Source organism: Mobula hypostoma, chromosome 5 (genome assembly GCF_963921235.1).
Source record: "Mobula hypostoma chromosome 5, sMobHyp1.1, whole genome shotgun sequence".
Lineage (NCBI taxonomy): Eukaryota > Metazoa > Chordata > Chondrichthyes > Myliobatiformes > Myliobatidae > Mobula > Mobula hypostoma.
In genome coordinates this window covers 193470290-193490718 of record NC_086101.1, presented here as the reverse complement: position 1 = coordinate 193490718, position 20429 = coordinate 193470290, and the positions used below count along the sequence as shown (strand labels likewise).

The following is a 20429-nucleotide window of genomic DNA, read 5'->3' as shown; positions in this document are numbered from 1 at the left end:
CCTTGAAGAGACTTCGCAGTACTGCAGCAAATTATAAACACAAAAGAAATACTAGAAAAGATTCTAGTAGTTAGAATATAGTTCTATTTCAGTTGATATACTTACCGACACGGGTCACATCCACAATTAAACTGGTCAGTGCTTTCCCTAGTGGGTTTTTTGCATGTATCGATACATTGGTTTTAGCACTCCTATTTGAAATGGGAAAACTACACCAGTATTCGGGACACAGCTTTGAAGCGTCCACACATGGAAGGGAGTTCTGTGATGACCTAAAGAATGACAAACAATTAGTGATAAGGTCATCGAGTCATAGAACACTACTGCACAGAAACAGGCCCTGTGGCCGATCTAGACCAACCAACTTACACCCAGACCATACCCCTCCCATCTATATATTTATCCAAATTTCTCTTGCATGTTGAAATTAACCCCACTTCCAGCACTTCCGCTGGCAGCTCAATCCACACTCACATCACCCTCTGAGTGAAGTTCTCCCTCAATGTTCCCCTTAAAGATTTCACCTTTCATCCTTATCCCATGACCTCTAGTTCTGCACTGCTTGCATTTACCCTATCCACATCCCTCACGATTTTGTATATCTCTATCAAATCTTCCCTCATTCTCCTATGCTCTAAAGAATAAAGTCCTAACCAATTCAACCTTTCCCCACAACTTAGGTCCTCACGTCAGAGAAACATAGAAAACCTACAGCACAATACAGGCCCTTCGGCCCACAATGCTGTGCCGAACATGTCTTGGCAACATCCTTGCAAATTTTCTATACATTTTCAACTTATTGATATCTTCCCTGTAGGTAGGTGACCAGTGCTGCATACAATACTCCAAATCAGGTCTCACCATTATCTTCAACATAACATCCCAACTCCTGATTTATGAAGACCAATGTGCCAAGAGCTCTCTTTACAACTCTATCTACCTGTGATCTCACTTTCATCCACCTTATTGATACCTGTTGATAGCATGGCCACAAATCAAAGTGTAGAAACATGAAAACTCAAGTTGAGAAGTCCAGTGCAAGTTCACATGCACAGAAACGAAATACTCAGCCACACAAGTCACATAAGCTTAAAAATAAATAACTAACTGGTTACACACATAAAAGTTGCTGGTGAGCGCAGCAGGCCAAGCAGCATCTCTAGGAAGAGGTACAGTCGACATTTCAGGCCGAGACCCTTCGTCAGGACTAACTGAAGGAAGAGCTAGTAAGAGATTTGAAAGTTGGAAGGGGAGGGGGAGATCCAAAATGATAGGAGAAGACAGGAGGGGGAGGGATGGAGCCAAGACCTGGACAGGTGATTGGCAAAAGGGATATGAGAGGATCATGGAACAGGAGGCCCAGGGAGAAGGAAAGGGGGAGGGGGGAAGCCCAGAGGTTGGGTAAGGAGTATAGTGAGAGGGACAGAGGGAGAAAAAGGAGAGAGAAAAAAAATAAATAACAGATGGGGTACGAAAGGGAAGTGAAGCATTAATGGAAGTTAGAGAAGTCAATGTTCATGCCATCAGGTTGGAAGCTACCCAGACAGAATATAAGGTGTTGTTCCTCCAACCTGAGTGTGGCTTCATCTTGACAGTAGAGGAGGCCGTGGATAGACATATCAGAATGGGAATGGGACGTTGAATTAAAATGTGTGGCCACTGGAAGATCCTGCTTTCTCTGGCAGACAGAGGGTAGGTGTTCAGCAAAACGATCTCCGAGCCTGCGTTGGGTCTCGCCAATATATAGAAGGCCGCATCGGGAGCACCGGACGCAGTACATCACCCCAGCCAACTCACAGGTGAAGTGTCGTCTCACCTGGAAGTACTGTCTGGGGCCCTGAATAGTGGTGAGGGAGGAAGTGTAAGGGCATGTGTAGCACTTGTTCCACTTACAAGGATAAGTGGCGAGAGGGAGATTGGTGGGAAGGGATGGGGAGGACGAATGGACAAGGGAGTAGGGGGCGATCCCTGCAGAAAGCAGAGAGAGGGGGAGGGAAAGATGCGCTTAGTGATGGGATCCCATTGGAGGTGGCAGAAGTTATGGAGAATATGTTGGACCCGGAGGCTGGTGGGGTGGTAGGTGAGGACAAGGGGAACCCTATCCCTAGTGGGGTGGCGGGAGGATGAGGTGAGAGCAGATGTGCGTGAAATGGGAGAAATGCATTTGACAGCAGAGTTGACATGGAGGAAGGGAAGCCCCTTTCTCTAACTCACTGGTTAGCCTGATTTTAGACATGCTGTTTCAAAGAGATATTTTGTCCATGTCACTGAGACAATTGCTCATATTTGAACTAATCTCATGGGATTTTGTTCACCTACAGAGCAAGAAGGCTTTGATGAAAAACACAGCTCCAGGACAAAACAATGAAACACCTGCAGTATTGGTGGTGTGGTATTTAGCACCTGTATCAATGGCACAGCACAGACCGGCGGTGTCCCAGGAGCTTTCAATCTGACAAAGAGATGATCATTGCTGATGTTTTAGAATGAATTCCACTTAACTTTTGAAAAAGCATCTGGATAGAAAAAGCTTCACAAATACATCACTACCATCACTGCAAGGCTCGTCTGTGTCCAGGACAAAGAAGCAGGCAGGAAAAATTACTGCGATCACTATCCACCCTTCAAACAGCCTTCTCCAAAAGCTCCTTTCTGGAAAGCACTGCAAGGCTATTAAAACAAAAACTTCATGCCATTTTAAAAGTTTCTTCATCTGGGCAGTTAATCTGATCAGCCATTCTAGTTAGCACCTTCTATTACCCCGTCAGTGTACTGTAAATACCTTAAACCATTTTTTATAATGCTGTTTACATTGGTTCCTAAGGTTATCATAGCTGGAGGTGGTAGTGGGGATAAGCTCCCACTACCTATAAAGAGCTCCAAATGGCATGCAACTTTAACAGCTTCTCACAACCAAGTCCAAGTCTTGGCCTTCACATGTGGCTTAGTTACTAGGCCCGGCAGAACCGTTTCTACTGACAAGAAAAGGAGCAAAAGCGGACTACTGGCCCCTCAAAACTAGTTGCTTTAGACAGGTGGGGCTCATCAGTCTTGGATGGCAGCCCACAGAGAAGAAGAACTCTTATTTTTAACCTCCGCTGCCTTGTGGCCATACCCACCTATGGGAAAGACTTCGAGAGTAAACCCCAAGGAAGAAATGCGGAGCCGGGGTCCCTAAGGCAGTTTGACATTGTTTACAACTTTACTGTGGCAACCTCTGCGATGACACTGGTGCCAAGCTGTATCGGTGTTTGCCCTTCCCTTGGACTACATCAGTGACGTGGAGAGGGGGAGCCCACTGCACGGGAACAGCCGGTTCTTCAAATCTTCCCACCCAGGCTTGTGCCCTGGAGAGGACACAGTGCACCAGAGGCGCAAACCCATGATCCCCTGGGATTGACGGCTGCCGACGACATTGCAAATACATGTTATTTATGAATTTCTGCATATTTAATTTCAATTTTGTACTTTAACTTCTAACTTATTTTATATAATTCTTTATAATTGTTGAATATTGTTGTTTTCTGTTGCAAGTCACACCACATCACAACAGATTCCTATTATGTGTAAATGTATAGGACGAATTAAGTTGATCCTTCATCAGCTAGCTACTGTAGCTAGATGCATAATGATCTGTTGTCAAAAAGATATCCGTTGTAAAGATTAAAGATTAGTTTTATTTACCACATGCATATGGAAACACTCAGTGAAACGTTTCCTTTGCATCAACGACCAACACTGTCCGAGGATGTGCAAGGGCACAGCCCGCAATTGTTGCCATGCCTTTGGTGCCATCAGAGCATCGCCCACTACTCACTAACCCTAACTATACGTTTTTGGAATGTGGGAGGAAACAGGAGCATCCAGAGGAAATCCACACAGTCACAGGGAGAACAAACTCCTTACAGTCACAGGAATTGAACACTGGCTACTGCTGCTGCAAAGCATTACTTTAGCTGCTGCACTACCATGCATTCTGAAGGACTGGGAGAAAGTTATTTTTATCAGTTTTGTGGACTATCTTTGTGCACTTTCATGAACATGAGAACACTCCCTGAATCAACACTGATTAAATAGCAACCTCTCTGAGAAAAAGCAAGAGCATAGGGAAAGTCGTGCTCCTACTACAAGAGCTACTCGAGAAGGAGCTCTGGAAGGGAAGAAGTGAGCAAGATTTTTAAGTGTGCTGTCACGTGGTGACCATAGGAATGTTAGAGTTATCTGGGACAGTGACATGGGAGATGGTGTTGCTCCCTTACAGCTCCAGCCAACCAGGTTAGATCCAGAATTTGCACGTTTTGCCCATGCCCACATAGATTCAACACCACCATTCCCAACTCTCTCCCCCCCCACCCCGGTACTCTGGTTTCCTCCCAAATCCCAAAGTTGCATGGGCAATAATGGGAACGGGAGAGAAACAAAAGTCAGAGAAATAAGCGCTATAATGGAATTGAATAAATAGTCAAGGTTTTAGGCTGAAACCCTTCATCAGACTTGTTGCCTGACCTACTGAATTCCTCCAGCACTGTTGGTGTTGCTCAAAAGTTTCCAGTATCTGCGGAATCTCTTGTATAGATAATGGAATGACTCTGAAAGCTAGCACAGATTCAATACGTTGAATGCCCCCTTTCTCTGTCACAATACAAGAAATACTGTCTCTGATGATCAGGTTCACAAAAAGTGAAAGAGAAATGAATATTGCAGTTTACCCAATGTTGAGACTATAGATTGTCCCACGCTCTGCAACTAGTTCAGTAGGTCTTCCTGGTTCCCACGTACAATTCATCGTTTGTAAATCGCGAGTTTCACAGCTGACATTTTTTGGTGTATCAGGTGGATCTAAATTGAAAATTAAAAATTATAAAACAGCTCATTAAAATAGTCAAGAAACTATAAAATATTCCCACTACATTGCATTGATCAGCATAGCTGATGACTGGCTTCGTGGCTGTGAACTCACTTCCATGAACTTTAGTTCTGAGTGTTATTTATTTACTTTTTTTATTGTTTGCAAAATTTGTTCTTTGTTTGAATAGTGGGTGTTTGACTGTCTTTTTTTAAAAAATGGGTCCTAATGGGTTTCTTTGTTCCTGAACTGCTGTAAGATGTCGGATTTCAAGGTTGTATGTAATATACATACTTTGATAATCAGTGAACTTTGAACAATGTAAATATGTACAGTCGAATCCAAACACAGTCTATCTAGGTAAACTGCTAGTTAAAACTAATTATAATCTGGAATACCAGAACCAAAGGAATACATGTCATAAGATAGACTGAATAAAGGGCATAAACAACTGTTGCAATGTCTATAAGGTAATCTTACATACATACACAGAGCAACACTCAACAGTTACTTGTAAATTATGTTTTATAGGTTATCTTTCACTTCTATATTTATTGTTTCTTATGCTTTTTATTTTTCCTTAATGTTGCATTGGAAATGGAGTAACAATCATTTCGGTCTCCTTTACCCTCGTATACAGAAGAATGACAATAAACAATCTTGAATTCTGAAAGGGGATAACATACCAGCCACTCTGAAATTCATTTTAGAAACATATGCTCAAGTAGGCTGAGTAAAAGCCAGCAGTTTCACTCAAAACTACAGCATTTTGCTTTTTAATTGCACATAAGTTTAGGACTCAAAGTCCTGAACTTCTGTCCCAAAGTCCTGATGAAAAGGCCACACAAAGGGCCTGAGGGATCCCTAAAACCCAGCCCACAATCTCTTTGACCCACTACCATCAGTATAGAGGTACAGGAACATCAGGACTAGGGCAGCCAGACTGGGTGACAGTTTCTTCCCCCAGGCTGTGAGACTAATGAATACCCAGCCACCACCAAGGTCTCGTCATTAGGACAGCAAGCTGTTTACTGGTTACTGATTACTGTGATGCACACTACATGTATTTTGAATTATATTTTATTAACTATTTCATGGTAACATTTTGGTTTATGTGCTGTGTATATATGTTGCGCGGTCCATAGGAACATCGTTTTGTTTGATTGTATATATGTACAGTCAGATGGCAATAATCTTGAACTGGACTGGTGTGCAGAAGCAAACGGTGAACAAAAGTTCCTTTGATAAGGACGTCGACTTGACATTCTTAAGGAATCAACCAGTGAGACCATATGGGCAGAACCCGGAAACAAGAAGGGGAGGACCCCTTTCATGGCTGAATTACAGATCCCTTAGATCATCATGGGGAATATGAGCAGGAGGTGTATAGAGGAATAAAAGGAGCAACACACAAAATGTTGGAGTAATTCAGCAGGTCTGACAGCATCTGTGAAGCACAGCTGATGTTTTGAGTTGGGACCCCTCATCAGGACTGGGGGACAAAAAAGGGGAGTCATACCCAATATATAAAGGTGGGAGGAAAGGACAAAGGAAGAGCTGGGGATGGACCCATGAGAGACAGGAAGACAGGCTGGTGGGGGAGGGTGTCAACTGGGAAAGCAGGGAGTTCCTTCAGCCCTTTGTCACATCCAATGCCCCAGTAATTAACACATCAAACTTGGAAAACAGGTATCACATGTGTGGTGCATTGTAATTACATGATATGAACTATGTGTGGCACACTAGCTTACTAACTGTAACCACTAGGATGTACATATACAATGAATCCAGTATATGTTAATTACTACAGTACTGCAAAACTGTATCAGTTCCTAATAGTTATCAATGGAGGAATTCATCCATGTTCTTTTCATTGACTGTAAATTAATAAAATCAGTGTAAACACCTAGTGCAGATAGTTGACCATCTCCAACAATGCATCCTCCAAATCTTTATTTTCATAGTTAACAACCAAGATGATTGTTAATACTTTCAAATTCTTCATAGTTCTTAATTTATTGAGGTAATAAAATAGTTTCATTTTCACTCCCGGCCGTTTCTGACATCTCCATGCCTGAATGCTTGAAACCATAGTGAATAAAACAGGCCAAGCAGCATCTATAGGAAGAGGTGCAGTCGACGTTTCAGGCCGAGACCCTTCGTCAGGACTAACTGAAGGAAGAGTGAGTAAGGGATTTGAAAGTTGGAGGGGGAGGGGGAGGGGGAGATCCAAAATGATAGGAGAAGACAGGAGGGGGAGGGATAGAGCCGAGAGCTGGACAGGTGATAGGCAAAAGGAGATACGAGAGGATCATGGGACAGGAGGTCCAGGAAGAAAGAAAAGGGGGGGGGTGACCCAGAGGATAGGCAAGAGGTATATTCAGAGGGACAGAGGGAGAAAAAGGAGAGTGAGAGAAAGAATGTGTGCATAAAAATGAGTAACAGATGGGGTACGAGGGGGAGGTGGGGCCTTAGCGGAAGTTAGAGAAGTCGATGTTCATGCCATCAGGTTGGAGGCTACCCAGACGGAATATAAGGTGTTGTTCCTCCAACCTGAGTGTGGCTTCATCTTTACAGTAGAGGAGGCCGTGGATAGACATGTCAGAATGGGAATGGGATGTGGAATTAAAATGTGTGGCCACTGGGAGATCCTGCTTTCTCTGGCGGACAGAGCGTAGATGTTCAGCAAAGCGGTCTCCCAGTCTGCGTCAGGTCTCCCAGTGGCCACACATTTTAATTCCACATCCCATTCCCATTCTGACATGTCTATCCACGGCCTCCTCTACTGTAAAGATGAAGCCACACTCAGGTTGGAGGAACAACACCTTATATTCCGTCTGGGTAGCCTCCAACCTGATGGCATGAACATCGACTTCTCTAACTTCCGCTAAGGCCCCACCTCCCCCTCGTACCCCATCTGTTACTCATTTTTATGCACACATTCTTTCTCTCACTCTCCTTTTTCTCCCTCTGTCCCTCTGAATATACCTCTTGCCCATCCTCTGGGTCACCCCCCCCCTCCTTTTCTTTCTTCCCGGACCTCCTGTCCCATGATCCTCTCGTATCCCCTTTTGCCTATCACCTGTCCAGCTCTTGGCTCTATCCCTCCCCCTCCTGTCTTCTCCTATCATTTTGGATCTCCCCCTCCCCCTCCCCCTCCAACTTCCAAATCCCTTACTCACTCTTCCTTCAGTTAGTCCTGACGAAGGGTCTCGGCCTGAAACGTCGACTGCACCTCTTCCTATAGATGCTGCTTGGCCTGCTGCGTTCACCAGCAACTTTGATGTATGTTGCTTGAATTTCCAGCATCTGCAGAATTCCTGTTGTTTGTGAATAAAACAGTTCTGAATTGTCTTACTGCTTATTTCTTACCAACTATCAGAACATAAATACATGTAACTGACACTATTTAAGAACTGTTCACTAAGCACGGTGTAGTATCTAACGGCTACACAAATGCACATGGCTGACTAGTTAGAAATTGTTCCCCAAGTCTTCTGTCCCAGTTAAGTGGCATAGTGTCCCAAGTGAACAAAGGGAACCCTGGCTATTTTCTCCATTAGTTTTTGTGCTTTAAGAGTTGCCCCAAATAAGCAGCTGTCGCAATTAACCGGAATCTACTGCATATGCAGTTTCCCTTAGCTCATATACTGAAACCAAGTTCATGCATCTTCTCTGTACTTACAGCCAATAAATACAGTTGCTCCACTAAGAGAACCAGAAATTGTAGTGCACAAAACATTTGCTCCAGATTCTCTTGACGAAGTGATATTCTGCGCACTGACGGCCATGCTCCTGTCACTTAATTTGATGACTGTGGACCTGTAGTTGTCAAAAGTCAAATTCAGGATGCGATTTCCTTTACCAACCACACAGCAGAACACTGGACTTGAACCTGCTTCCAGAACAGTTGAATCTGGGGGATAGAACTCAAACCCAGTCTGGTAAGTCACATCCCGGCCTGAAAAACAATATCACAGCACACTTGAGCAACACACACACACACACACACACACACACACAATGCTGGAGGAACTCAACAGATCAGGCAGCATCAATGGAGGAAAATAAACGGTCAACATTTAGGGCCAAGACCGTTCATCAGGACTAGAATGGAAAGGGCAGATGCCAGAATAAGAAGATGGAGCGGGGGAGGAGTACAAGTTTACAGGTGACAGGTGAGACCAGATGAGGGGCGAAGGTGGGTGGGTAGGTAGATGGGGAGGGTTGAAGAAAGAATGAGGGGATGGGTGGAAGTAGTAAAGGGCTGAAGAAGGAACCTTCTAGGTGACAGGAGGGGACAGTGGACCATGGAAGGTAAAATAAGACTTTAGTTATCCCGAAGGAAATTATCGGAAAAAAAAGTCTGATATATTCCTGTGCAGTCATGTCTCAGTGTAGCACAGAAAACGGTTCTCACTGAACACACTTTCGTTCCTCACTAGTGACGTTAGTTCGTCCGTCCACCTTGTAACTGAGCAATCTTACATTTCCCATGATAAAGGAAGGAAGATACGGCTTGTACCTTCTCTTCCTGTCCATCGGCTTCTTCCAGCCCGAAATCCCCTATATTTTCTCCTCAGCTCCTTGGCAATTTTGGGTCTCTCGATGGCAAAAGCACACTGTCGTAGACTCTGCAGCTGATCCCTGGAGTAAACAATGGATCCGTCTGCCGTTTCTGCTAGGACAGACTGGCACGACAAAAAAAGGTATCCCAAGGGTGACAAAAAATGATAAATTTCTGCTGAAGCCACATCAAACAGCAAAAATATATTAACAAAATCCGTAACAACAGAGAGCAACTTGGCTGGCTGCCGTCTTGGGACAGTGCTGGAAGAAAGGAAAGGAGGAGGGGTACCAGAGGGAGGTGATGGGCAGGTGGCGAGAAGAGAAAGGTGAGGGGCTAATCAGAATGGGGAACGGAAAAAAGATAAAGGAGGAGGGGAAAAAATTACAGAACGTTAGAGAAATTCATTTTCATGCTGTCAGGTAGGATGAATATGAGGTATTACTCCTCCAACCTGAGTATAGCCGTGCCCATGGTCTGTTCTTCATGAAATTATGGAATTGCTTTGCACTGTTGTAACTATATGTTATAATTATGTGGTTTTTGTCAGTTTTTATAGTCTTGGTTTGTCTTGTGTTTCTGTGAGGAACATTGTATCATTTCTTAATGCATGCATTACTAAATGACAATAAAAGAGGACTGTGTGTCCTCATAATCTAATCATGGCAGTAGAAGAGACCATGGACTGAAATGTTGGAACGGAAATTCAGAACTTATCATAAGTTATCATCATAAAGTGAGTGGATGTTGGATGATTGGGAAGTTTTTAAAATACAACAAAAGACAACTAAAAAACCCTATGGGAAAAGATGAAACACAAGGGCAAACTAGCCAACAATATAAAGCAAGATACTAAAAGATTTTTCAGTTATGTAAAGAGAGGTGAGAGTTGAGATTGGACTACTGGAAAACGATGCTGGTGAGGTAGTAATGTGAGACAAAGAAACGGCATATGAACTTAAAAAGTACTTTGCATCAGTCTTCACTGTGGAAGACACTAACTAAAAGGTCAGGAAGTAGGAGAGAGCGCCACTGCTATTACAAAGAAAAAGTTCCAGGTAAACTGAAATTTCTTCAGGTGGGTAGGCCACCTGGACCAGATGGACTACATCAAAGAACTCTGAAATTGTTGCTGAAGAGAGAACATATACATTGGTCATGATCTTTCATGAATCACTTTATTCTGGCATCGTTCCGGAGGACTAAAAAATTGCAAATATCATTCCACTCTTTAAGGGGGGGGGGCAAAAGAAAGGAAATTATGGGCCAGTTAGTCTAACCTCAGAGGTTGGGAAAGTGTTGGAGTTCATTATTAAGGATGAGGTTTCGGGGTACTTGGGAACTAATGATAAAATAAGTCAAAGTCAGCATTGTTTCTGTAAAGGAAAATCTTGCCTGACAATCTGGAAGAAAGAAGCAGGGTGGACAAAGGAGAGGTAGCGAATCTTATTTATTTACTAGCAGCCGACCAGAAAAGGGGGCCTTTTCTGGTTGGCTGCTAGTGACTTATGGTGTTCCTCAGGGGCCAGTATTGGAACTGCTACTTGTCACATTGTTTGTCAATGATTTTCTAATGCAATTGATAGCTTCATGGTAAGATTTGCACGTGAGTCACTGTGGGTGGAAATCAGAAACAGGAAGGGGACAATAACTCTACTGGGTATTTTTTATAGATGCTGGGTGGGAAAGCATTTTGGAGGTAGCAATCACAACTCTATCTCCCTCACCATAGCGCTGGAGAGGGATAGGAGCAATTTGGGAAAACATTTAGTTGGGGTAGGGGGAAATATGATGCCATAAGGCGAGACGTAGAAAGTCTAGTTAAGAGGAGAAAAACTTACGAAAAGTTCAAGAAACTAGGTACTAATAGAGTTCTAGAAAATTACAACGGTGCTAGTAAGGAGCTCAAGAATGAAATTAAGAGAGCTAGAAGGGGCTGTGAGAAAGCCTTGGCAAGCAGGATTAAGGAAAACCCCAAGGCATTCTACAGGTATGTGAAGAGCAAGAGGATGAGTCGTATGAGAATAGGACCAGTCAGGAATGAAAGTGGAAATGTGCATGAAGCCGGAAGAGGTAGCGGAGGTATTTAATAAATACTTTACTTCAGTATTCACCAGTGAAAAGGACCTTGGCAATTGTGGGAATGACTTACAGCGACTGAAACACTTGAGTGTATAGACATTAAGAAAGAGGATGTGCTGAAACTCTTGAAAGGTATTAAGTTAGATAAGTCACCAGACCGGACAAGATATACCCCAGGCTACTATGGGAAGCAAGGGAGGAGATTGCTGAGCCAATGGCGATGATCTTTGCATCATCAATAGGGAGAGGAGAAGTACCAGAGGATTGGAAGGCTGCAAACGTTGTTCCCTTGTTCAAGAAAGGGAGTAGAGATAACCCAGTGAGTCTTACTTCAGTGGTGGTCAAGTTGTTGGAGAAGATCCCGAGAGGCAGGATTTATGAGCATTTGGAGAGACACAAATTGATTAAGGATAGTCAACGTGGCTTTGTCAAGGGCAGGTCATGCCTTATGAACCTGATTGAATTTTTTGAGGATGTAACAAAACACATTGATGAAGGTAGAGCAGTGGGTGTAGTGTATATGGATTTCAGTAAGGTATTTGATAAGGTTCCCCATACAAGGCTCATTCAGGAAGTAATAAGGCAAGGGATCCAAGGAGACCTTGCTTTGTGTATCCAGAATTGGCTTGCCCAAAGAAGGCAAAGGGTAGTTGTGGATGGTTCATATTGACTTTGTGAGTGGTTCTGGCTAGGTACACAGAGCACAGAAAAATAGAGGGCTATGCGGTAGGGAAATTCTAGGCACTTTCGAGAATAAGTTACATGGTTGGCACAACATTGTGGGCCAAAGGGCCTGTAATGTGCTGTATATTTTCTGTTTCTATGATATGAAGAAGGGTGGAGGGGTGGGTAGGGCTGAGGAAGCAATGCATTTGCAGAAGGACTTAAGACAAATTGGAAGAATGGGAATAAATGGCAAATGGAATAGTGTTGGGAAATGTATGATAATGCATTTTGGTAAAAGAAACAATAGTGCAGACTATTATTGAAATGGGGAGAAAATTCAACCAGAGGTGCAAAGGGACCTCATGCAAGACTCCCAGAAGGTTTAATTTACAGGTTGAGTCTCTGGTACAGAAGGTAAATGCAATGTTGGCATTTATTTCAAGGGGGATAAATTAAAAAAAAACAAGGAGATAATGCTGAGGCTTTTTAAGCCACTAGTCAAGTTTCACTTGGGCGTATTGTTACAGTTTTGGGTTCCACATCTTAGAAAGGATGTGCTGCATTGGAGAGAGTCCAGAAGAGGTTCACGAGGATGATTTCAGGAATGAAGGGGTTAACATATGAGGAGCGTTTGGTTGCTTTGGGACTGAACTCACTGGAATAAGAAGAATGTGGGTGGATCTCATTGAAACCTACCAAATGGTGAAAGGACTAGATAAAGTGGATGTGGAGTGGATATTTCCTATGGTGGAGGAATTAGAGGGCACAGCCTTAAAATTGAGGGGCAACCTTTTAGAACAGAGGTAAGGAGGAATTTTTTTTTTTTTAGCCAGAAAGTAGTGAATCTGTGGAATGCTTTGCCATGGACAGCTGTGGAAGCCAAGACCGTGGATGTACTTAAAGCGAAAATTGATAGTTTCCTGATTGGTCAGGGCATCAAAGATTATGGCGAGAAGGCAGGTGTTTGGGGTTGAGTGGGAACCAGGATCAGCCTTGATGGAATGGCAGAGCAGATTCGATGGGTTGAACAGCCTAATTCTTCTCCAATATCTTATGGTCTAATATGTAATAGTTTATATGATAGGTTAACTGGTGAGTATAAGTTTCAAGTGAGAGGGGAAAGATCTAAAATGGAGAAGAAGGGCAACTGCTTCACACAAAGCTGCCAGAGTAAGTGATTAAGGCAGATACAGTAACAGCATTCAAGAGCCATTTGAAAAGGTATAGAGAAAGAATGGGTTTTTGGGGAATACAGGCCAGATTGGTGGGCACTAAGAACATTGGGCCAAAGGGCCTATGTCCATGCTATTTGACTCTGACTGTGCACAGAATAGTTTTATATCAAAGCAGTCTGCATATCGTACGTATTAAAAGGTTCCTGATTAGTAAAGATGTGAAAGGTTATGGGGAGAAAGCAGAAGGATGGTGTTGAGAGGGATAATGAATCAATAATGATGGCAGGGCAGGCTGGATAGGCCAAATGGCGCAATTCTGCACCCAGGTCCTATGTTCACATCATCAGAGCAGACCTTCCTTCTGTTTCCTACTAGAGTATGATATGCCCTGTCTTATATAGTATAACATGCTATTTAGATAACTATAACAGAGCATTATATAAGCCTTACCATCAAGTTTTAATGGTGGGCTCCATTCACTCCACGCACTTTTCCCAGCAAACTGGTATTTATTGTCATCACCAATAGAGCGGATTCTCACCAAGTAGGATGTGCACTGGACAGGCGTGTCTGATGTCCAAGTCAACTGCAGCATCCTGTTATAGGTAAAATCCAAGGTACTACTGTAATTCCCCTGCAAAAAAAAAACAAATCCGAATTCTCCTTTTCAGTCTCTTGCCATCAAACACTAGATCAACTTCAAGTTTATTGTCATCTGACTGAACATATATACAACCAGAAAAGTTAATGAAATATAATTCAAAATGCATGTAGTGCGCAGCTTGCTGTCCTAGTAACAAGACCTCAGTGGTGGCAGGGTATTCATTAGTTTTACAGGCTAAAGAAAGAAGCTGGTGCCCAGTCTGGCAGTCCTAGATCTTCCAACAAAATACATATTCTTAAGGAATGGAAACAGTTTGAATCAACAGCCACGACAGAAATGGCTAATACAAGGGGGCATCAATTTAAGGTAATTGGAGGAAAGTATAGGTAGAAAGTCAAAATTAAGGTTTTTTTTTTATAAACAGAAGGTGGTGGGTATGTGGTCTGAATAGATTCCACAACCTTCAGGCGCGCTTTTAAGGACAATACAATTCATGTTCTCAGGCTACAACCCAGACTCATTTGAGTCTATTATCTATTACGGACAATCAGGCACATCCTCTCCATGACCTACTGAATCAACAGTGGAGCACCCTTTCAAACAGGTTCATTCAGCTCTGCTGTCACAAGGATCGTTACAGAAAATCTTTTCTATCAAATGCATTAAGCATATACAAGAGTTCATCTCTGTGCAACAGGAAAACACACATCATAGTACAATAGTCTGTTTTATTATTTCGTACATTATTACACATTGGTAAATTGGGTATATTACTCTGTACTTTATTATTAGTTAATATTATTATTGCTGTGTTTTTAAAATCTTGCTGCTGTAAGAAAATAATTTCCGGGATCAATAAAGTACTTATTATTATATTTGCACAATTTGCCCTCTTTTAGACATTGGTCATTTGTCAGTCTTCGAGAGGTTTTCATGGATTCTATTGTATTTCGTTGTTTTGTTGTAAATATGTACAAGAACATGAAACTCAAGATAGTATATGGTGGCAAATACACATTTTAGTAATAAATTTATTTATGCTTTGCCAGAGCTGGTGGTAGAGGCAGATGCATGAGGAACATTTAAGTGACTCTTAAAAGGGACACATGGATGAAAGAAAAATGTAGAATAATCTGGGAGGGAAGGATTAGATTGATCTTACAGTATAAGGTCAGCACAACATTGTGGGCTGAAGGGCCTGTACTGTTATTGTATGTTCTGTTGAATTCACATGTTTTTGATCCAAGGTTCTTTCAGAAGTCAAGAATGATGCATAAAACTTGTTGCTTCATGATCGTTTTATTGAGCACTAAGAAAACAAAGGAATTGGGAGATGGAGAATAGCAGGAGTCCAGTATTGATAGCAAGAACAAAGAAGATAGCAAGCCAATGTGTTCTGTTCTTCTTCTATCATAGATCATAGATAACAGACATTCCATTCAAATTTGCAGGTAAGAGTTAACCAATCAGATAGCCTCTTTCAAATAATGCAATACCTGAGAGATTCCAGAATAATACAAAGAACTGTAACCACAAGGGGACAGAATGAACAATTGCATATACATAGACAATTACATAAAATACGAGCAGGCATCAGAAAGTTAAAATGCATACAAAATAATTATTATACAGTCTAATCCAAACTACAGTCTATGTAAACCTACAGGTTCTTGAATAAATGACAGTGCACAGACACCCCATGAAGGAGCTTTATGCCAGTTTTCACTCTTTGCTGTTAGAAGCAGAATGAAATTCTCAACAGGTTAGAAGGGCAATTAACTTCATCTACATAGTTTTACTAACACAGGGGTTCCCAGCCTTTTTTTTACCTATGGAGTCTCACCCCAAGTTGGGAACCCCTGCTCTGACAGAAAATACCATCCTGTAGTCGCACGCAAATGCACTACTATAGAAACACACGGAGGCAGAGAGAGCTGAACTCAGAATGTCGTTACTGATTCAAAAACGCGCGCTTAAATCTCCCCTCCCATGGGCCCCCTCAACCCACGGGGCGGACGTGACGTCAGACTGTCCCCAGAAGGTCCGCCCCAAGTGAGTAGTTTCAAACGCGCTACCGCGTGTCTGCCCACAGCTCCCGATGGCGGTTCGAGTCCTGCATGTGCGGGCCGCCACATCACCCGCACCCCCCCAGAAACGTCCATCGGGGGAGTGGAGCCCCCAGTTTTTGTGGCTTGCCTGGGTGGCCGGCCTTGCCGGCGTGGTGCAGGTATCCTCACTGGTTGCTCAATGTCCAGGTGTGCCGGTTTGAGGCGGTCCACTGTAAAAGTCTCTTCCCAGCCACCCACCTCCACGACACACGTGGTTCTGTTGTGCCGGATCACCTTGAAGGGTCCCTCATACGGCCGCTGTAGAGGTGACCTATGCATGCCCCTGCGAATAAAGACATACAGTCTCAGACGTCTTTAGGGGTGAAGGATGGCGTGGGACCATGCGTGGGATCAGGCGCAGTGCCAGGGTCCCTACCTTGTCCCGCAGCCTCGTTAGCACCGCTGCTGAAGTTTCTTCCGAACCTCGGGCCTCTGGTACGAACTCACCTGGGACCGTCAGGGGGGTGCCGTAGACCAATTCCGCCGAGGTGTCCAGGTCCTCCTTGGGGCCTGTGCGGATGCCCAGTAGGACTCAGGGAAGCTCATCTGTCCAGTTGGGGCTCCTGAGGCACACCATCAGGGCCGACTTGAGATGCCAGTGGAATCGCTGTACCAAACCGTTGGACTGGGGATGGTACACTGTGGTGTGATGCAGCTGGGTGCCCAGGAGCTGTGCCAGTGCTGTCCACAAACCAGACATGAACTGCGCCCCTCTGTCAGTGGTGATGTCCGTTGGGAGGCTGAACCTGGCGATCCAGTTTGCAGTGAGCATCCTGGCGCAGGACTCAGTGGACTTGTCTGTGAGCAGTACGGCTTCCGGCCATCTGGTGAACCTGTCTACCATGGTAAAGATATACCTGGCACCCCGGGAGACTGGCAGGGGGCCGACAATATCCACGTGGATGTGTTGGAACCTCCTGTGCGTCGGCTGGAACTGCTGGAGGGGAGCCTTCACCTGCCGCTGGACGTTGGCGGTCTGGCAGTGTACGCAGGTCCTGGCCCAGTGTCCGACCTGTTTGCGCAAACCGTGCCAGACGAATCTGTCCGCTACCAGCTTGATGGATGCCCGGATGGACGGGTGGGCCAAGTCGTGCAGCGTGTCGAACACCCGGCGCCTCCATGCTGCTGGTACCATGGGTCAGGGTTTGCCGGTAGACACATCGCACAGGAGTCGATCCACTGCCGGGCCGATGGAGACATCCTCCAACTGGAGCCCCGAAACGGTGGTGCGGTAAGCCGGGATCTCAGTGTCCGACCGTTGTGCTTCCGCCAGTGCTGCGTAGTCTATTCCTGAGGATGATATGCCTACTGAGTGGAGGCAGGGGCGAGACAGTGCGTCAGCGACGGCGTTGTTCTTCCCTGGGATGTGACGGACGTCCATGGTGAATTCTGAAATAAAGGACAGGTGCCTCTGCTGCCGAGCTGACCATGGGTCCGATACCTTAGCCAGTGCAAAGGTGAGGGGCTTGTGGTCCGTATACACAGTGAACTCCCTTCCCTCGAGGAAGTACCGGAAATGCTGGACAGCCAAGTAAAGTGCTAGCAACTCTCTGTCGAAAGCGCTGTACCTCACCTCTGGTGGCCGTAGTTGCCGGCCGAAGAACATAGAACATAGAAAAGTACAGCACAATACAGGCCTTTTGGCCCACAATGTTGTGCCGACCCTCAAACCCTGCCTCCCATATAACCCCCCCACCTTAAATTCCTCCATATACCTGTCTAGTAGTCTCTCGAACTTCACTAGTGTATCTGCCTCCAGCACTGACTCAGGCAGTGCATTCCACACACCAACCACTCTGAGTAAAAAACCTTCCTCTAATATCCCCCTTGAACTTCCCACCCCTTACCTTAAAGCCATGTCCTCGTGTATTGAGCAGTGGTGCCCTGGGGAAGAGGCTCTGGCTATCCACTCTATCTATTCCTCTTATTATTTTGTACACCTTTATCATGTCTCCTCTCATCCTCCTTCTCTCCAAAGAGTAAAGCCCTAGCTCCCTTAATCTCTGATCATAATCCATACTCTCTAAACCAGGCAGCATCCTGGTAAATCTCCTCTGTACCCTTTCCAATGCTTCCACATCCTTCCTATAGTGAGGCGACCAGAACTGGACACAGTACTCCAAGTGTGGCCTAACCAGAGTTTTATAGAGCTGCATCATTACCTCGCGACTCTTAAACTCTATCCCTCGACTTATGAAAGCTAACACCTCATAAGCTTTCTTAACTACCCTATCACCTGAGAGGCAACTTTCAGGGATCTGTGGACATGTACCCCAGATCCCTCTGCTCCTCCACGCTACCAAGTATCCTGCCATTTACTTTGTACTCTGCCTTGGAGTTTGTCCTTCCAAAGTGTACCACCTCACACTTCTCCGGGTTGAACTCCATCTGCCACTTCTCAGCCCAAGCGAGTGGTCGCCACTGGTCCTCAACGAGCTGCTCCAGGACTCCGCCGACTGCCATGTCAGAAGCGTTGACTGTGAGTGCCGTGGGTTCATCGACTCTCGGGTGCACTAGGAGGGCCGCCTTTGCCAGCGCCTCCGTGGACTCCGCGTCCCGTGCCACTTCTTTGGCCTTGCCGGCCATCAGGCTGAACGAGGGTCTCATGATGCGTGCCGCCGCCGGCACGAACCGATGATAAAAGTTGACTATCCCTACGAACCCCTGCAGGCCCTTGACCGTGCTGGGCTTGGGGAACTGGCGGATGGCCTGGACCTTGTCCGGTAGGGGAACTGCGCCATGTCCATTGACTCTGTGGCCCAAGAAGTCTATCTCCATCAGCCCAAACTGGCACTTTGCCAGATTAATTGCCAGTCCATGGTCACTCAGGCATTGGCAGAGCTGGCGCAAATGTGCCACGTGCTCTTGGTGCGAACTGCTGGCCACTAGGATATTGTCCAAGTAAATGGAAACGAAATCCAGGCTGCATCCCACCGAGTCCATGAGCCTTTGGAAAGTTTGGGCTGCATTCTTGAGACCGAAAGGCATCCTCAGGAATTCAAACAATCCGAACGGGGTGATGAGGGCTGTCTTGGGCACGTCGTCAGGGTGCACTGGGATCTGATGGTATCCCCTGAGCAGGTCAATTTTCCAGAAGATGGTCGCTCCGTGCAGGTTCACCGTGAAGTCCTGGATTTGGGGTACCGGGTATCTGTCGGAGGTTGTGGCGTTGTTGAGCCTTCTGTAGTCTCCGCAGGGCCTCCATCCTGCTGTGGATTTGGGCACCGTGTACAGCGGGGATGCCCACGGACTGTCTGAGTGGCGTACATTTCCCATCTCTTCCATCTTACGGAACTCCTCCTTGGCGAGGTGGAGCTTGTCGGGTGGGAGCCTGCGAGCTCGGGCGTGCAGCGGCTGTCCTTGCGTGGTGATGTGGTGCTGCATACCATGCTTGGGGTCGGCCGTGACTATGGGGGGGAATTCCGCCAACACCCTGGCGAATTCGTTACCCGAGAGGGTCACAGAATCCAGGTGGCAGACCGGTAGCTTGGCTTCTCCGAGCTGGAAAGTCTGGAACGTCTCGGCATGGACCAAACGCCAGCCCTCTCGGTCGACCAGGAGGCAGTTGGCTCGTAGGAACTCTGCCCCTAGTAGTGGCTGTGACACTGCTGCCAATGTGAAAGTCCAGTTGAAACGGCTGGACCTGAAATGCAGTGAGATAGTTCGTCCGAATACTGGTGCCATTTGCAGTGGTGAGTTCAGGGCCTGGGACCGCGTTACGAGAGTCCATGTTCGGCGGGGGGGGGGGGAGTACGCTGACTTCGGCCCCGGTGTCTACCAGGAAGCGCCGCCCGGAGTATCGGTCCCAGAGGTACAGGAGGCTGTCTCGGTGGCTAGCCATTGTAGCCATTAGCGATGGCTGGCCCCGGTGTTTCCCGGAAAAGCACATGGTGGACGACAGCTATGCGCACCTGAGCCCCACCTTTGATGATAGAAACGCCACTGTTCCGAACTTTCGACTTTTTCCCTCGTGGGTCTCGACGGCTTCGGTTGCGGGGCCTGGGCTTTTGGGCGCACAATCGTGGCTAGGCCAATGGAGGCTGCTCCACGTTGCTTGCTCTGCCAAAGGACGTCTGCTTTAGCCGCGACCCTGTGTGGGTTGCTGAAATCCTCACTCGCCAGGAGAAGGTGAATGTCCTCTGGCATTTGCTTAAGGAACAACTGTTCAAATAAAAGGCACGTCATTCATGAGCTTGGATGACGTGCGGTCGCCCAGGCCGTCCATGTGTAGGAGCCGCACGGCCCGTTCACGGCGGGAGAGTCCGAAGGTACAGATCAGGGGCACCTTAAGCTTTGTATACCTGTCCTCCGTTGGTGGCTGGCGTAGGAAGTCGATGATCCGGCCTGCCGTCTCCTGGTCAAGCGTGCTGACCACGTAGCA

General features: G+C 45.7%; 1 protein-coding gene across 11 annotated transcripts in view; it reads right to left on the bottom strand.

The window, feature by feature from the left end:
- lifra (LIF receptor subunit alpha a) overlaps positions 1 to 20429 on the bottom strand; it is a 195736-nt gene that overhangs the window by 37036 nt on the left and 138271 nt on the right. For all 11 annotated transcript variants that reach the window (XM_063049606.1, XM_063049604.1, XM_063049609.1 and 8 more), the window contains 4 exons: positions 13787 to 13970; positions 8532 to 8807; positions 4710 to 4839; positions 106 to 272 (listed from right to left, as the gene is read on the bottom strand). In XM_063049606.1, coding sequence (XP_062905676.1) covers positions 106 to 272; positions 4710 to 4839; positions 8532 to 8807; positions 13787 to 13970 — 757 coding nt within the window. The remainder of the gene's footprint in view (positions 1 to 105; positions 273 to 4709; positions 4840 to 8531; positions 8808 to 13786; positions 13971 to 20429) is intronic.